Source organism: Bidens hawaiensis, unplaced genomic scaffold (assembly GCF_021521415.1).
Source record: "Bidens hawaiensis isolate Kalapana, Puna unplaced genomic scaffold, B.hawaiensis_p1.1 tig00039985_1, whole genome shotgun sequence".
In the NCBI taxonomy this organism is placed as follows: Eukaryota; Viridiplantae; Streptophyta; class Magnoliopsida; order Asterales; family Asteraceae; genus Bidens; species Bidens hawaiensis.
This window is the reverse complement of record NW_027497036.1, coordinates 29708-46783: the sequence shown is the minus strand read 5'-3', so window position 1 is coordinate 46783 and position 17076 is coordinate 29708. Positions and strand designations below refer to the sequence as shown.

The window sequence follows — 17076 nt, the reverse complement described above, 5'->3', positions numbered from 1 at the left end:
GAAGTTTAAATTAAAAAAATACTTTCTTGAATTGCCACCGGTTTTTACTTGCGCCGCCGCTTTAAACCCAATGTTAAATGTTACGGGGGTTGAATGTGTGATAGACGAAATTTTTTCAGCCTTAGATATGCATGAAGTTGACCCAAACTTTTCAACAGAGGCAAAAAATGATTTTAACTTGAATTTTAAATTTATTTATGACTTTTATTTAAATAAATATGGGTCAAACATACACATGCCTATGCCGGGGGGTCTTCATCAAGTTCAAGTGCTACTAGAGTACGAGATCCCATGATTAGCCTTATGAACACCGTTCGCAACGTAACGGCTAAAAAACAAAGGGGTAACACCCCTTCAAGCGAACTAGGAAGGTATAGTGCAAATGATTACTCTACCGGTTTATCCAAAGAGGAATATGACACTTTTGATGTTTTGGCTTGGTGGAAGGTAAAGGAAACCGAGTTTCCGATTCTTGCCACCATGGCCCGTGATTTACTAACCGTCCAAGCTTCTACGGTAGCTTCGGAATCCGCTTTTTCTCTTAGTGGCAGGGTAATATCGGTGAGAAGAACAAGACTAAATTCGGAGTCGGTGGAGATGTGCATTTGCTTAAAGGATCACTTGGACTCAATCGATCGTATTCAACACGTAACCACTCTCGAAGATGAAACACCACTTGATGTTCGAGTGCACGACGAACAAGAAGGCATTTCTACAAGTAATTCCGAGGAAGAAGTCGCCGCTCAATAATTACGACGAACAAGAAGGCTTTTCAAGAAATAATATGTCACAACTTTATATTTATAAGTTTAATGTTTTGTTAGTTTGTTTTTGAAGATTTTAAAACATGTAACCTTTTTTTTTTTGAACTTCTTAAAGTAAATAAAATGAATTTTATGTTAATTGTTTTGTTTATTTTTCATGCTATACAAATACGAATCGTAGTTTAGAATCCAAATCGCAAACGAAAAACGAAAAAAAAAAACTAAATGCACTTGTATTGCAAATCCAATGAACAAGTTTACATTGTACAATGGTTACATATTTAACTGATGATGTTCCAACTGATGAAACTCTGCAACTGATGTGTCACTGATTCATATTTTGCATCAGTGACAACAAACTCTGCAACTGATGAATGTTCCCACTGATGAGTATTTCTCATCAGTGGCAACCTTCAGTAGTTGTCATCAGTGGCAACCTTCAGTAGTTGTCATCAGTGGCAACCTTAAGTAGTTGTCTTCAGTGGCAAACATCTTCAGTAGTTGTCTTTTCTTCATCAGTTAATTGTTTAATTTTATGTTAATTGTTTTTTTTATTTTTCATGTTATACAAATACGAATCGTAGTTTAGAATCCAAATCGCAAACGAAAAACGAAAAAAAAAAAAATTTTTACACTGTAACCGGTTGGAACCGGTTACGGTACAGGAACCGGTTTAGGAACCGGTAAGAACCGGTTAGATAGGTTAGGGGTCCGAGGGTGGGAGAACCGGTTCGGTTCCCTAACCGGTTCGAGCCTGGAACCGGTTTAATTGAGGGTTTTGAATATAGGAACCGGTTCCGGTTCCTAGTCCCAAACCGTTTTGAACATGCCTACTTCATAAACCTCCCATTTTCATTGCCTTCTGACTCCACATGATCAACATCATCACTAAACAAACTCTTGTAGTATGCTTGTCGCTTGAAGACCCGAAGACCATTTTGAACTAGTGTGCATGACATTCATATTAAGCAATTTACTTTGGTTTGTTACTTGTACTGAACTAGTGTGCATGACATTCATAAATCAACACATAATTGAATACCTCAATATTACAATTCTATATCTGTCAGAAAAGTTTACAACCCATAGGTCTAACAAAATCAGAACAAGATGATTCAAATTTAAGAGAATGCATTCCGTTTTCCAGGATCGGATCCGAAAAGCTTATAACTCATGCTGCTTAAATTCTCTAGCATTAATTTTTGCCCTTAGTGTATGTGTATGTATAATGATTTTCACTAACTTAATTATAAGAAGCTAAAAACTACAACTTACAAATAAACATTTTTATTCGATGTAGCTCTAGTTAAATTTTATTCGATGCAAATATAAGAACACTTCACTGTCTTCACAATCAGTACATTCAAGACTGACTAATTTTCCAAGGGCAGATTGTTAAACCCAACAACAGTTTGAAATTATCATTCGCATTCATGTTACACATATTGATTACAAAGTATCCTTAATTCATACAAGACTAACAAAAGCGTCTTTCGTTTCTTCCCATAAATTAATACACATACTGATTGCAAATGAACCTTAATTCATACAAAACTAACAAAAATGTCCTTCATTTCTTCCCATAAATTAATACAAATATGCATCAAATTCAAGAAAAGTACACAACAACTAAAACCGAATGAAATCAATTTCAGCTACGGGGGAGGCTCGATGGAGCTTCAACAACTTCATAGCAAACGTAAACTTTTCATCCAACGATGTAACAAAACAGGGCGAGGAGTAGGGACGAATAACAACTTTTTTTAGGAAAGGGGAAGACGCAAGCAAATACTTGATCAAACACCCTTCGTTCTTTGAACCTGTTCTATATTCAAACATCACACTTCGAAGCTGCAACAACCCCGTTGTATTGTAGTCTACCTGAGGACGCGAGGTAGCAACCAACAAGAATAGGTAACTAGCATTAAAATGCACAACTATATATACGAGATTATAAGACAGACAATATGATACGTACCCATTCATCATTTGCTGTGATTTCAAGAGTCCACAAATTTGGGCAACTCCTAATCAATTCAAAAGCACATGATAAATTCATACCATTGTCTAAACATATTCTTGATAATTTTAGAGCCTTGAGGCGGGGAAATGTGATAGAGAACCTCTTGTTAGCAATACTTTGTATCAACTACAAGAAAAGAATGTTGTCCGATTATGAAAAAAGGAGACTATGTTTTTGTAAATTAAACTTCAAAGACACAATTTAGCATTAATTACCTTGCAGCCTACAAAGTTCAACTCAAGCTCTTGAAGTTTTGGAAGAGAACCTAGAAGCTCAATGATTGTACTGGAACTATTAGATTTCATCATAGTGTCAATATTACACAATGACAAAGATAATACTTTCAGATTTTCAAGTTTTGCAATCTCATCTAGTTTTACTCTGTTAGAATAAGAAACATCTAGTTTCAAAATCTCAAGTACTGGGCACAGAGTAATAAGCTCCTCAAGTTTAGTGTTTTCTCTACCAAAAGAAAACTCTAAGCTTAACAGATTTTGAAAACCGTAAAAAGTAGGTGGAGGATTGAAACTACAATTAAAAAATTTCAAATGTTTCAACTCTAAACAAGAGAAAAGATGGGTAGGCAGCTTCAATGATGTTTTGTTATAATACTCAAATAATCATGTATAACTCTCACATGATTATTTGTGCCTGTTGTTTTTCTTAAATACGCAAAGAACTTCATATCAAATATGGGTTGGCTAAGCATAGTCCACTTAAGCCTCCAGTTCCTTGATAAGATATCAGTCCTCACCGCATCTTGTAATGGCAATCGATCGAGAATATTAGTTATCACAATATCTGGCATGTTGCTAATAAAATCTTGTGCCCCTTGAACCGCTTCCATTATTCTAACAACATAAAACTTTGTCCATGAGTTTTCTCTTTACATCAATGTACACTTTCCCAACTTGCTATTCTACGATCCTTGCATCATTTGTGTTGAACCGATTATACCGGGTTTGGTAAGACAAATCATTGTTCATGTGTGATGTTTGGTTCATGTGACGTTTATTAATGTAATTTAGAGTTACTTTTTGAGTTGGGGTTGTATTTATATGGAATTGCAGGGTAAATTATTCAATCCGACCCGGTTCAACCGGTTGTATCATTTTTGAATCAAATCCGATATGAGTAAAATACGTACTGGTTTTTAAAACATTGGTAATAATCTCTACTTTCTATATTATTTCTTCTTTCCACATCTCACCATTAACAGGATATATCAGTCTTCAAATCCCCTTAACTTAACTTAGGGATTTCAAAATAAGCTAGAAAATGTAAATTACTGATTAATGGTTCATACTTGCAACACTCCAGCACGGTTCAAGGTTGATATTTTTATTGCTTCTCGGTTTCGGTCTTGTTCACCACCCAATGATCAATAACTTCATACTAGACTAACAAACACATGTTCATTTCTCCTTAAACAACAATGCCATAAATTCAAATGGGAAATAAAAGACAAGTTCAAGAAAAGTAAAATTTCTAAACGGTGCAAAACAAACACAAACACGCAACAGTCAAATGTACTGATATTAATCCAGATGCCACATTAAAACAGTTTTGAAGTTCCAAAAAAAAACTCGAAATCAATTTCAGATATATGGGAGGCTCGGGGAAAGCTTCGATAACTTTGTGGCAAACATCAACAGATCACCGGGTGCTAGACGAGAGTGGGGGCAAATTAAAATATTCTTTAAGCAACGAGAGCACGCAAGTAAATACTTTATCAAGCACATTTCATTCTCCTAACCTACAGAAAAATAAAACACCACACTCCGAAGCCGTTAAGAGTAAACTAACATCCAAGCTATAAATAAACAATTGTGCAACGATGGTTCATTCATGGTAGAGGTGGCTCAAGGGGGAGTGAAATAAAGTAATGACTTTGGATCCTCACTTCTCTAGGCACTCAATTTCTTAAAAAGTAACAAATAAGTGTAGCTAAATTTGGTTTGGAGATTATTTCACAGTAGAATTTGTGGTCTATAATTATACATACACACAGATGACATGGATGCCACTGGATCGAAAACCATTTTTCTTATAATAAGGGCCCCAATTTATATCATGGTCTAAACCAAACCAAAAGTTATACTTATAACAATGGTTTTATCATGATAAGTAAATTAACCCATTGATGTTTAAAACCAAATCAAACTGGACTGACTTTTGAAATCAACTATCTCATATTCCAAAGTAAGAAACCAAATGTCACCTTAAGTCATACACAACCAGGCCGTAATTCAGACAGGAAATAAAAGAGAAGTATAAAAACAACTAGCGTAATTTTAAGAAAGTTATTTTAGCTGAGGGAGAGGCTCGAGGAAACTTCAACAACTTTGTATCGAGCATTACCTCTTCTGTAGGCATAATTACAATCTCTTTTAGAAAAGGAGAACACGCAAGTAAATACTTTATGAAACATATTTCATTCTCTGAACCGTTGAACGAGAAAAAACACGCTCTTCGAAGCTGTAACGACCCCATTGTATTGTAGTCTACCTCTGGAGAACAAATTGCGTGTGTTGACGGGACATCCTGCAAGAATAAGTACTAGTACTCAAATTCTATACTATATCTATGAGATTATAGGATTAAGTATGATGCGTACACTATGAGATGATATTAGGATGTAGCATAGGTGCTGCAAATTCCGCGAGCTCTTAATTATTTCCATAGTAAATGATAGCATAATATCATTGTCTAAATCCAATTCTGCTATTTCAAGTATCTTGAGGCAGGGTAAGGTGGTAGATGGCTTCTTTCTAGCACCATATTCTGTGAAAGACTATAACAAAAGTGTACATCAATTAGTTAGAAAATTTTTATATAACAAAAGGTTAACTTCAAGGGTCCCGCTTATCGTTACCTTCCACAAGTGAAAACGAAGCTCTTGAAGTTTCGGAAGAAAGCCCACAAGCTCAAAGATAGTATCGGGACATGTGATCATTGTAGTGTCACGATTACACACATACAAATATAATATTTTGAGATTTGTAAGTTTTGCAATCTCAACTTCGTGGCAGAAAAGGTAAAGTCCATGTGCAAAAGTTCAAGTACAGGACTTCGAATGAATAACTCACCAAATTTCCCGTCTTCAAATCGTACACAGAACAACTTTAACCTCGATAGATTTGGAAATCCATGAAAACTAGACGGTGGGTCCAAACAGCACCGTTCAAGCTTCAAATGTTTCAACTCCAAACAAGAGAAGAAGTGGGTAGGCAACTTAAGTGGTGGTCCATCTACCTTACGAAGAGTGAGTTCCCTCATTCGGTGTTTAGACAACAACAAAATCCGGTTAATATCTTCAACGTCCAATTTACACCTCTCTTCTATGTATAGGACAAGCTTCGTTATAGCACCATTAATATGAAAAAGAAGCCTGCTTATAGTTCTCCCATAGTTTTGTTCGCCTTCATTTTCTAATATATACTTAAAGAAGTCCTCATCGAGTACGAGTTGGCTGAGCATAGTCCCCTTACACCTCCAGTTTCTCGCCAGGATACTAGTCCTCACTGCATCTTGAATTGGCAACCGGTCCAGAATATGTGTTATCACGTTATCTGGCATGTTGCTAATGAAATCTTTTGGTGCAATCTTGGATGCTTTACGTCTCCGGTTAACCAGTTTCATTATCTAACAAGAAGACTTATATTAATCACAACATAAATAGATATTGAAAAAACTATAAAGAGATTTAAAATTCAATTGCACATAAACCCTAGTTTCATAAACCTAACGACGAGGGAAAAAAAAATATACTGACGAGTGACAGAAAGCTTCCACACAGCCAAAGTATAATAAAGGGGTCGGATTGATTGGCTTTGGTAGTTAAAACCTAAATATATTAGGGGAAATTTAAAAATACAAAATATCATATGTCCTTAACGAAATATAATATTTTATTTTAGGATGACACGGAACTCAACCTAGTGGGCTAGCTAGTTATACACCCAAAATATCTTAAAAGGACATAACTGACCAGATTATCCGAAGCATACATACTCGCGTATCCAAACCGCGCTGTAAACATGAATGATATCAGATATAATTCTCTCGGGTAACAAAGCTAGCTATTATTCACCAGACCTCTAGTTTGTATTTTCACAAGAATGGCACCAATAGTCTCGAACATCAAACGTAACATTATGTTTAATATTAAAGTAATCTACAATTCTCGAGCACCAAACGTAACATTACGTTTAATATTACCTTTGGTGCAATTCTCAAACATTAAAATAACAATGAACGGTTGTAATTCCGTCTTAGGTATGGATATGTACCGGGCTATATATGAAGAGGCATACAACTGAGCCCAAATACACAACCGTTAAAAATATTAGTTGCGGGCTATGTGAAGTTCCCATGGGTTATATGAACTAAGTATGGGATGCGACACCAACTTAATTCTAGCTTACCATATGGAATTTAGCGAGCCTTGAGAATCAGTTTAAGCCCAATTTATTAAGCTCTCATCTCGTTTTTATTTTCCGCCCATATAACTTTCATTCTTTAGCCGGAAACACTCTCAACTAAAAAAAATGTTACCCACCACTCCAAACTAAAAAACGATACCACATTAGCAAGAAAACTAACGGGTTAAGTTCAGGAGTGCCTAAAAAACAAGGAGAAAGTTGGGAATAGTGGGTAACATTTCTTTTGCTGAGAGTGTTTTCGGCCAAAAATTACGAGTATTTAAATCCAATCACCCTTAAAAGGTTTTCCACACACAGTTCGTTCATGCTTCATGGATTTATACATAGCACATGTCCACATGAGTATTTAATCACACAATTTACTTTTTTTACTACCACCAGGGCCGTCTTGGGTAAGCCAAATAAGGCGAAGGCTTTGGGCCTCCGGTTTTATAGAGCCTCAATCTAAAATATAGGTTTGAATTATGGGTTTTCGAAAGTCGTTTTTTTAGAATTAATAACTCAGTTATTAGCCACAAGTCTAGGAGGAACGTCACGCACCCATTATCATTGCATATCATTCGTATTCTATAATTTGTGGATACTCTTTATAGCTATACACAAGAAAAAAAGGCCTCAACATTTTAGTTAATTTTAGGCCTCCGAACACATTGAGCCGGCCCTGACTACCACCATTTTAGTGTAGCCATATAAATATAACTTGATGGTAGTTCTAACCCGTTAATTGTGATTATGATCTCTGCATCTCATGTTTGGTATAATTGCATCGATTTTGTTTGCTTTTCCCATAACCTACAAAATTATAAAAACTAAAAACCTAGAATATTTTGTAGTAATTTCCTACATTAAAACCCATTTTCTTTAAAAATGGGGTTATATCTAACTATCTAAGGCACATCTTGTGTTTTGTAGCAATGTGATCTGGTGATCAGTATGCCACTTATTTTACACATTAAATCAGAGTTATATTAAGTTTGTTAATTTCATGTTATATATAAATAAAAAATAACTAAGTAAAGTAGACATAAATATAAAATTTGTAAATCAACTAACGAGATAATTAAGTTCAAGGTTTAGATACATAACTCAAACGCTCTTAAGTTAAACAAATAAAGGTCAATATCCTTCAACAACCGTGGATCTTAATATGACCAGAAACCTAAACGAGATGATTTAAATCCAATAGAATACATTTCATAAAAGAGAAGTGCAAGAAAGGAGGGGGGGAGGCTCGATGCAGCTTCAATAACTTCCTAGCAAACGTCATCTGTTCACGGGAGGATAGAAAACAATAAACAAAAAGAACGTACACCAGATATCTAACGTATTTAGGTACGATGACCTAAGTCCACGGGCGGAAACTAGAGTTTGTATTTTATTGAGTGTAGTGCATATTGGGTTTGTATTTTATTGAGTGTAGTACATATTGAGTTTATATGTAGACAAATTTCATTAAGGTTAGACCCTCAATAGTTATTTAATCAATAAGAAGCACGCACAACCGGGCCCACAACATTAGGGTCGGCCAAACCCTTGTTTTGTGCCATCTACTAACCGCCTTGATCCAAACTATGGACCGAGGCCTACTAGGTGTATAGTTTCAGTTATATCTAATATGAATATTTTCGATAACGAATATAAAAATCATGCCAAGTGGTTTTTTTTCTACTCTCTTTTCCCCTATGAATCAACCATTTTTGGTCACAGTTAAGTTTCTATTACTATCCACAATACAAGTCGGAGCAAAAGTATGGGCACCGCCTTTGTCGACATTCCACGACTTCATTCATCGATGTCTCATGTTCGAATACTCCCACCAGAAACTTGGACCATACCAACTTTACACTCTTTTCATTACTTTGACTATAACATATTAAATGGACTCGAGTAAAATAAGATCGAGGCGAGTTATAAATAAACAATTGTGAAACGATGGCGTGTTCATGGTCTAGGCCAAACCGTAATTACATTGCTAGCTAGTAACTGTTTCATGATCATTAATATTAAAACGTTTAACAGATTAGTTAACTTTCATCAATTTCAGGAACCAAATATGTTACGTTTGTGCAAACTATTGGACTACATGTATAATTGACTTTTAAAACATACTCCATTCTGTGAACCTTTAAACTCTATAAGCAGCCCTTCGAAGCTGCAAACTGCCCCATTGTATTAAAGTATACCTCTGGAATAAAAAATAAAAAAAATTGTGGGGGTTAGTACATAAACCAACTAGCTAGTACTAAAAAAGTCACATAACAGCAACAACATTAAAGAAGTTAAAAAGAACTAATACTCGAAATCAACTTGAGCTACAGTGGAGGCTCGAGGGAGCTTCAGTAACTTCATGGTAATCATCAACTGCTCACTAGGTTTTATACCCCCACTCGGACGAATAAGAATATTTTTTAAGAAAGGTGAACATGCAAGTAAGTACTTTATCAAACACATTTCATTCTCTGAACCTGCAAAACCTGTAAATACCACACTCTGAAGCGTCGTTTTGTTGTATTCCACCTCTGGTATTGGTAATGGGTTAGAATCCTGCAAGAATAACCAACTAGTGTTCAAATGCGCAACTATATAACTATGAGATTACACAACAAAGAGTAAGATTGAAACGTACACATTGAATTGCATAGATCTCAAGGGTTTGTAGATTCGGCGAGCTCCAAATCAACTCAAAAGCACAAGATAAATCTATTTTAAATAATCGAAGACTCTTGAGGGAGAGAAAGGATGTGGGGAACTTTTTAGCACCACCTTCTGTCAACTAAACAAGAGTGGAATGAAAAAAAATAATTAGACTATAAAGTAAACTGACACAACTTAGCATTAATTACCTTGAAATAAGTTTCAGAAAAAGCTCTTGAAGTTTTGGAAGAGAACCCAGAAGCTCAAAGATATTGTCGGAACTTATTGTCGTTGTAATGTCAAGTTCACTCAAGGACAAAGATAATAGTTTGAGATTATCAACTAGTTTTACTTGGCCGGGATAGTCCAATTTCAAATTCTCAAGCAAGGGGCACATACTAATAAACTTCCCAAGTTCACTCATTTCTCCACCCAAAGACAACTCTAAGCTCAATAGATTTGGAAAACCATAAAAACTAGGTGGAGGATTGAAACAACAAATATGAAGTTTAAGACGTTCTAACTTTAAACAAGAAAAAAGATGGAAGGGCAAATTTAACGGTCTTGCACCCAAGTATTGCACAAGAGTGAGGTCCTTAATTCCTTTTCTTGACAAGAACAAAATTTAGTTACAAATATATTCATCAGTCAGTTTGTTGTTGTAGAGGACACACTTTGTTATGGAACCGTTAAGATGAAGAAGCAGCGTACTTATAACGCTCCCATAACTATTTGTATTGCCTTTTGAAAGAAATTTAAAGTTCTCATCAATAACGAGGTGGCTAAGCATATTCCACTCAAAACCTCCAGTTTCTCGATAAGACACCAGTCCTCACCGCATCTTGTAATGGCAACCGATCCAGGATATTAGTTATCACGTTATCTGGCATGTTGGTAATGAAATCTTCATGTACAAGCTTGGGTGCTTTATTTGTCCGGTTAACCAGTTCCATTATTCTACCAAGACATATTATAAACATCAACCAACTAAATAAATAATGCGAAACATAAATCAATTACGTAACTATACAAGAGATTGAAAATTCAATTCGTCAAGTAGCACATAAACCCTAGTTTCATAAACCTAATGATGAGGAAAAATGATTATAATATTTAAAGTTTCTGACCTTAGAAGTTGAAACCGTTTCGGACGAGTGACGAAAACTTTCACGCAGTCGAAGGATAAAAAAAGGTTAGGTATATTTGTTTTGGAGGTTAAAACATAATATAGTGGGATATTTGATATTAGTAAGGAAATATAATATTTTATTTATAGTGGGATATTTGATATTCGTAATGTTTAGTATTCTAATATTCGTTCCCTCGATTTGGTTTAAATGATTAACCACGGGGCTTAAGCAATTTGTGCTCATGGTTAGGACTGTATGCGGAATGAATGGATCCGGACGAGACCTTGTATGTGCTTGTCCGTTAAGGTTTTGTCGGATAAACGGGCGGTTCACGAACACTTTACCAAACAAAAGGCGGTGTCCATTCATTAAGGAATTGAGTTTGTTTGTGTCCGCTTATTAGTATTATAAACAAAACAGACGCTAGCTACCAATCATTAATGAACAAATGAACACTAATTGACAAACGTACACTAACGGACACTAATGGACAACCAAACATACACGACTACAACGAACAAACAAACATAAACAATTACATATTAATTCAAAGGAATAATCATAAATTTATACAAGTTCACCCACAAATTCGGAATGACACCAGTTGGCATCTATAAATACTTAACACTTAACCCAAACATGTACGACTCGTTTATTAAACGTGCAAGCATAATGTTGATGGTCTTATTTTTACTTTGTCCTATCTTACTGAGCTAACATGCTCGACATCAAGAACTTTATCGTATATAAAGAAGATGAGAGGGAAACCGACCACTTGTAACTGTTTTATATACATTTGTATTTATTTGTTGTAAAAAGTAATCTTAAAGTTTTCATAAGCAAAGACCGGGGGGGGGGGGGGGATAGCGTCAAATGGGTCTAAAGATCTCACCATTTGTAACAAGCTAGAGTCGTCACCCAGTCAAGTTGCCTGCCCATATTTTCTCTTGTTTAGAGTTTAACATTTGAATCTTTATAATTGTTATCTCAGTCCTCCACCTACTGTTCATGGTTTTCCAAACCTATTAAGCTTAGAGCTGCATCGGATACGATTTGAAACTAGTGATATCATCTTGGGGAGTTTATTACTTGCTGCCCCTCACTTAAGATTTTGATTTCTACACGCCCGTTAAAAGCAGTTTGGATAGCAAAACTTGAAAATATCATAGTATTATCTTTATCTTGAAAATATCATAATACAGTAGATTCTCTTCCAAAACTTCAAGAACTTGAGTTGAACTTTCAAAGCTGCAAGGTAATAATTAATGCTAAGTTGTGTCTTTCAAGTTGAATCATGTTTCTCATTATTGTTCATAATCTGAATTGCTTTTCTTGTAGTTGATAGAAGGTGGTGTTAACAAGAGGTTATCTACCTTTCGTTCCTACCTCAGGGCTAAATTGTCAAATATTTGTTTAGACGATGGTATGAAGTTATCATGTGCCTTTGAATTGATTAGTAGCTTCCCGAATCTAAAGACTCTTGAAATCACAGCATCTTACCGTGTATGCCAGTATAATAATGCTTGTCTTATAATATTAATATAACATATAGTTTTGCATTTGAATACTAGTTGGTTATTCTTGCAGCATCATGGCGCATCTCCACAGGTAGATTACAATACAAGGGGGCAGCTGCAGCTTCGAAGTGTGATGTTTGAATAATTGAAAGGATCAGAGAATGAAGTATGTTTGTTAATTAAAGTATTTACTTGCATGTTCCCTTTTCTTAAAAAAGATTGTTATTCGTCCCCACTGTTTCTCTAAGATTACGACGGATGAAAAGTTGAAGTTTGCTAGTAAGTTGCTGAAGGTGCGTCGAGCCTCCTCGATAGTTGATATCAAGCTATCCTAATTTAAGTTGTTTTAAACTTCTCTTTTATCTTTTGGATATTTGTATGAATTTATAACCCTCTTGTGTTTGAATTATGGTGACATATCAATACTATAAGATTAGCTTTTTACAACCCAAAAAAATACAAATTCATATAACACAATTACAAGTTGTAGGTTTCCCTCTCAAGTTCTTTATAAATGATAAAGTTATTGTAGCAGAGCTAACCAAGGTTAACTCCGTACGTAAGATAGGATCAAGTAAAATAAGGCCATTAACATTACGTTTGCACGTTTGGAAAATTCTTTTGGTGTGGTTGGAAAAACCATCCCAAGTTAACTCAAAGGTCTCAAGTTCACATTATTAGTGTGGTTTCAAGTCTTATTTCAAGATCACATTTGAAGTTTCCCCCTATAAAAGAATTCTAGCCACATTGAACCAAGTTGGCTCGGTTTGTAGACTAGTTGGACACGGTCGTGATTTAGTGAGACATTTTTTTTACACCTACGGTGGTGGTAGGACACCAAGGTGGTAACGGGGTGGCATGCTTATATTCTTGTGTGATAACTCACAAGATTATATTTTTGTATGACAAAATACATTCGATAGCATTAGTAAGGGTGCAGAGCACCCGACGCGATTGGGCATGTGCTTAGTCTCGGACTCTCGATACCGGGGTACCTCAGTAGCCATGTGTAAGCATGCATGTGTTGCATGCCAAGTGTTGTCAAAGATTGCATGCACGCCAAGTGTCGATGACTTGTGACATCATACATGTATGCATGCATGACATGTGTAGTCCTTGCAAAGTGTGTATGACAAGTGTCATCAACATGCTTTACAAGGTGATGGCATGTGACATTAGACATGTATGCATGCATGACATTTGTAGTTCTTGCAAAGTGTATATGACAAGTATGTGTCACCAACATGCTTTAGGAGGTAATATGCATGTGTGACAAGTGTCACCGACCAACTTGCTTCACCAAGTTGTATGCATGTGTGACAAGTGTCAATAACTTTTGTCATAGCCTAAAATACATGTTTGACAAGTGTTAATAATTTGTCATAGCTATAAATGCATGTGTGACAAGTGTTAGTCATGCATGAGTGTGTGACAAGTGTTTGTTTAAATAAAAAAAATCGTCGTTCTAAAAAATATAAATTTGAATTCCAAAAAAAATAAAAGTTGGAAGGGCAACCCATTGTGGCGTTGCTTCCCATTCGTTGAGCTTGTATAATTTCTCAAATTTGTTGATTTTCTTTCATTTTAAGCGAGTTATTGAAATATCAAGTTGTTATCTCAAGTCAGAGCCCGACTAAAGAAGGTTTTCCCACAATTTATTCTTTAACGATGCACCGAGTCAGGCCTGAAGCGTCAAAAATTGCGTCTCATACAAACTAATTTGATTATTGGGGTATTTTCAAACGCCTTTAAACAAAGAAAAAGGTTACTGAAGTTCACTGTTTATGAACAAATTTGACTGAATTATTGTACTCGGAAAAATAATATAATAAAATAAAAATATAAGAAGTAAAACAACAAAGAAAATACAAGAAACTAAACAATTTAGGGGGTGTGTAGGATTGTTTATTTTAAGCAACTTATGACTAACTTTTAAAAAAGTTAAAAGGTGTTTGGTATTGCGTGTTATTGTGAGGGATAAGTTAATAAGTTACAACTTATGGAAAAAGTTATAAGAGCATTTTCAACCGATCCTCTAAATTTTTATAATTGGTTTTTGTAAATTATAGGATAAGGTTAAGAGTGGTTGTGAATGAAGAAGAGAGAATAGTATGTGACTTTTTGTAAATTTGGGGAAAACTGGTTTGCCCCTATTTATCTATAATATATATATATATATATATATATATATATAAACTTTAAAAGCTCTCTGGTTGCTCCATGCATTCTCTCAAGCTACTAGATTTCATTATTTGTAAATGGAGACTTCTTATGCATTTGACCCGAATTCACAGTCGTGGGTCTTACTAAATCCAGATATTCCTTAAACGGGTTATAACATCTCATTAAATCAAAATTTAATCTCACCAAATATTTGATGTGAAAATCCTTTAAAGTAGGGATATACTAAAAATTAATATATGATTTCTTTAAAAAAGATATATATTATTTATAATTAAAAAAACAATTGTATAGTAAAAAAAATAAACATGTCACGGGTCTCACTAAACCTAGCTTTTAAACCGGGTTATAAGATCCTCATTTATTTGTGAAACCCTTTCATCATCAAATACTAAGTATATTATTAACTTCTATACAATAAATAAAATTAAAATCTAAAAAATATATAAATATTATAAACGAATAACGTAAAACCCCCATAACACGGGGGATAAAAACTAGTTTTTTAATACTTGTTGAAGTTTGCTGTGAGTAAAGGAGATTGAACCTTTACTGATAAACTTATAAAAAAGTTATTTAATTAAATATGAGGGTGATAAAGAAACATACTTTACTGATAAACTTATAAAAAAGTTATTTAATTAAATATGAGGGTGATAAAGAAACATATTGTTTTTTAATGGTGTTTAAATATGAGAGTGATAAAGTAATTAGAGCATTCCCAACTCATCCTCATAATTATATGAGGGGAATTGATAAATTATAGGGTGAAGTTTTGAATGGTTGTGAGTGTAAATTATAAGGTGGAGAGAAAAATGTAGTGATTTTTTGTAAATTTTGGGGTGAAAAAGTTTGTCCCTATTTATTTTTTAATATTTGTTGAAATTGGTTGTGAGTAGAGCAGAGAGAAAACTGTAATGATAAAAGTATAAAAAATTTTATTTAATTAAACAAGAAAGATAAATGTAGTGTTTAGTAGTGTAATTATAAGGATAGGGATGGGGGACAGGTTGTGAATGCTCTTAAAGCATTCATATCCAATTTTCCACCATCATCTCTATAATTACACTAAAAAATAACACTTCTCTCTTCTGGCCAATTAAATAATAACTTAATATGTTTATCATTGCAGTATTCTCTCTCCTCTACTTACAACCAATTTAACAAGTAATAGCTCAATTAAATAATAATTTTGTATACATTTATTATTACAGTTTTCTCTCTCCTCTATTTACAACCAAATAATATTTTATACATTTATCATTTTCTCTATCATCTACTCACAACCAATTCAAAAAATATTAAAAAAATAAATAGAGTCAAACATTTTCTCAAATTTACAAAAAAATAACCACTTTTTCTCTCTCCGACGTATAATTTACACTAAGGTGTTTGGGATTGTTTATTTTCGCCAACTTATAACTTATAAAATTTTTGAAAAGTAATGAGGTGGTTAGGATTGCTTATATTGTGAGATGAAAAGTTTCATAAGTTACACTTTTGTAACTTATTAACTAAATGAAAAATTATAATGAGGTAAAATAAGGAATCCCAAACACCCCTTAAGAGCATTCTCAATCCATTCTTCATTCTACATCTCTATAATTACACTAAAAACATCATATTTTTTCTCTTATTTTCAATTAAATAATACAGTACTTCTTTTATACTTTTATCATTACATTCTCCCTCAAAAATATTAAAAAAATTATAGCGGTGAACCATCACTAAAAATAATAACATTAAATAGACTAAAAAATAGAGAAGTAATGACTGCCAAGGACGAAGCTTACTTGGGGCCAGGGGTGGTCCCGGCCCCCTCCGGATTTTGCTTGATAGTGTAAATTTATTCTTTTACTGTTAAAATTTTTATACATAATGTAAATTTACTCGTTGATGACCGAAAATTTGAGTCCGGCCCCCTCCGTTTTTTTGCTCGGTAGTGTAAATTTATCTTTTTTTTCCGAAAATTTGTATACATAGTGTAAATTTACCGGTTTCCGACCGAAATTTTGAGCCCGGCCCCTCCGTTTTTTTGCTCGGTAGTGTAAATTTATCCTTTTTCGGCCGAAAATTTTTACACATAATGTAAATTTACCCGTTTCCGACCGAAATTTTGAGCCCACGCCCCTCTAATTTATGAATTTTTTTATACATATTAAGTCCGACCCCCTCGACATTTATGTCCAACGACTGTAAGGAGGTAATATAAGTGATGGAAGTAGGTCCTTGAAATGAATTGATATTCATTTGAAAATGCATCATCATCATCTTCATCACCACCATCAACCGCCGGCGCCGGAAGAGATACCACCGGAGATCGGAGGGTTTCTTTCAAGGTTACAATGTGTGGAAAGGTTTGTAATATTATTATTATTATTA

At 34.5% G+C, this 17076-nt stretch overlaps 1 protein-coding gene and 1 pseudogene across 1 annotated transcript; both read right to left on the bottom strand.

Moving 5' to 3' along the window:
- Window positions 1–2958: 2958 nt before the first annotated feature.
- Window positions 2959–3649, bottom strand: LOC143591692 (F-box/FBD/LRR-repeat protein At1g13570-like; annotated as a pseudogene).
- A 1421-nt stretch (window positions 3650–5070) lies between these two features.
- LOC143591689 (F-box/FBD/LRR-repeat protein At1g80470-like) lies at window positions 5071–6429 on the bottom strand. Its single transcript, XM_077071826.1, has 3 exons — window positions 5854–6429; window positions 5405–5581; window positions 5071–5331 (listed from the first exon to the last, which is right to left on the bottom strand). The coding sequence occupies exons 1-3, from the start codon at window positions 6427–6429 to the stop codon at window positions 5071–5073; spliced, it is 1014 nt and encodes a 337-aa protein (XP_076927941.1).
- Between the last annotated feature and the right edge of the window lie 10647 nt (window positions 6430–17076).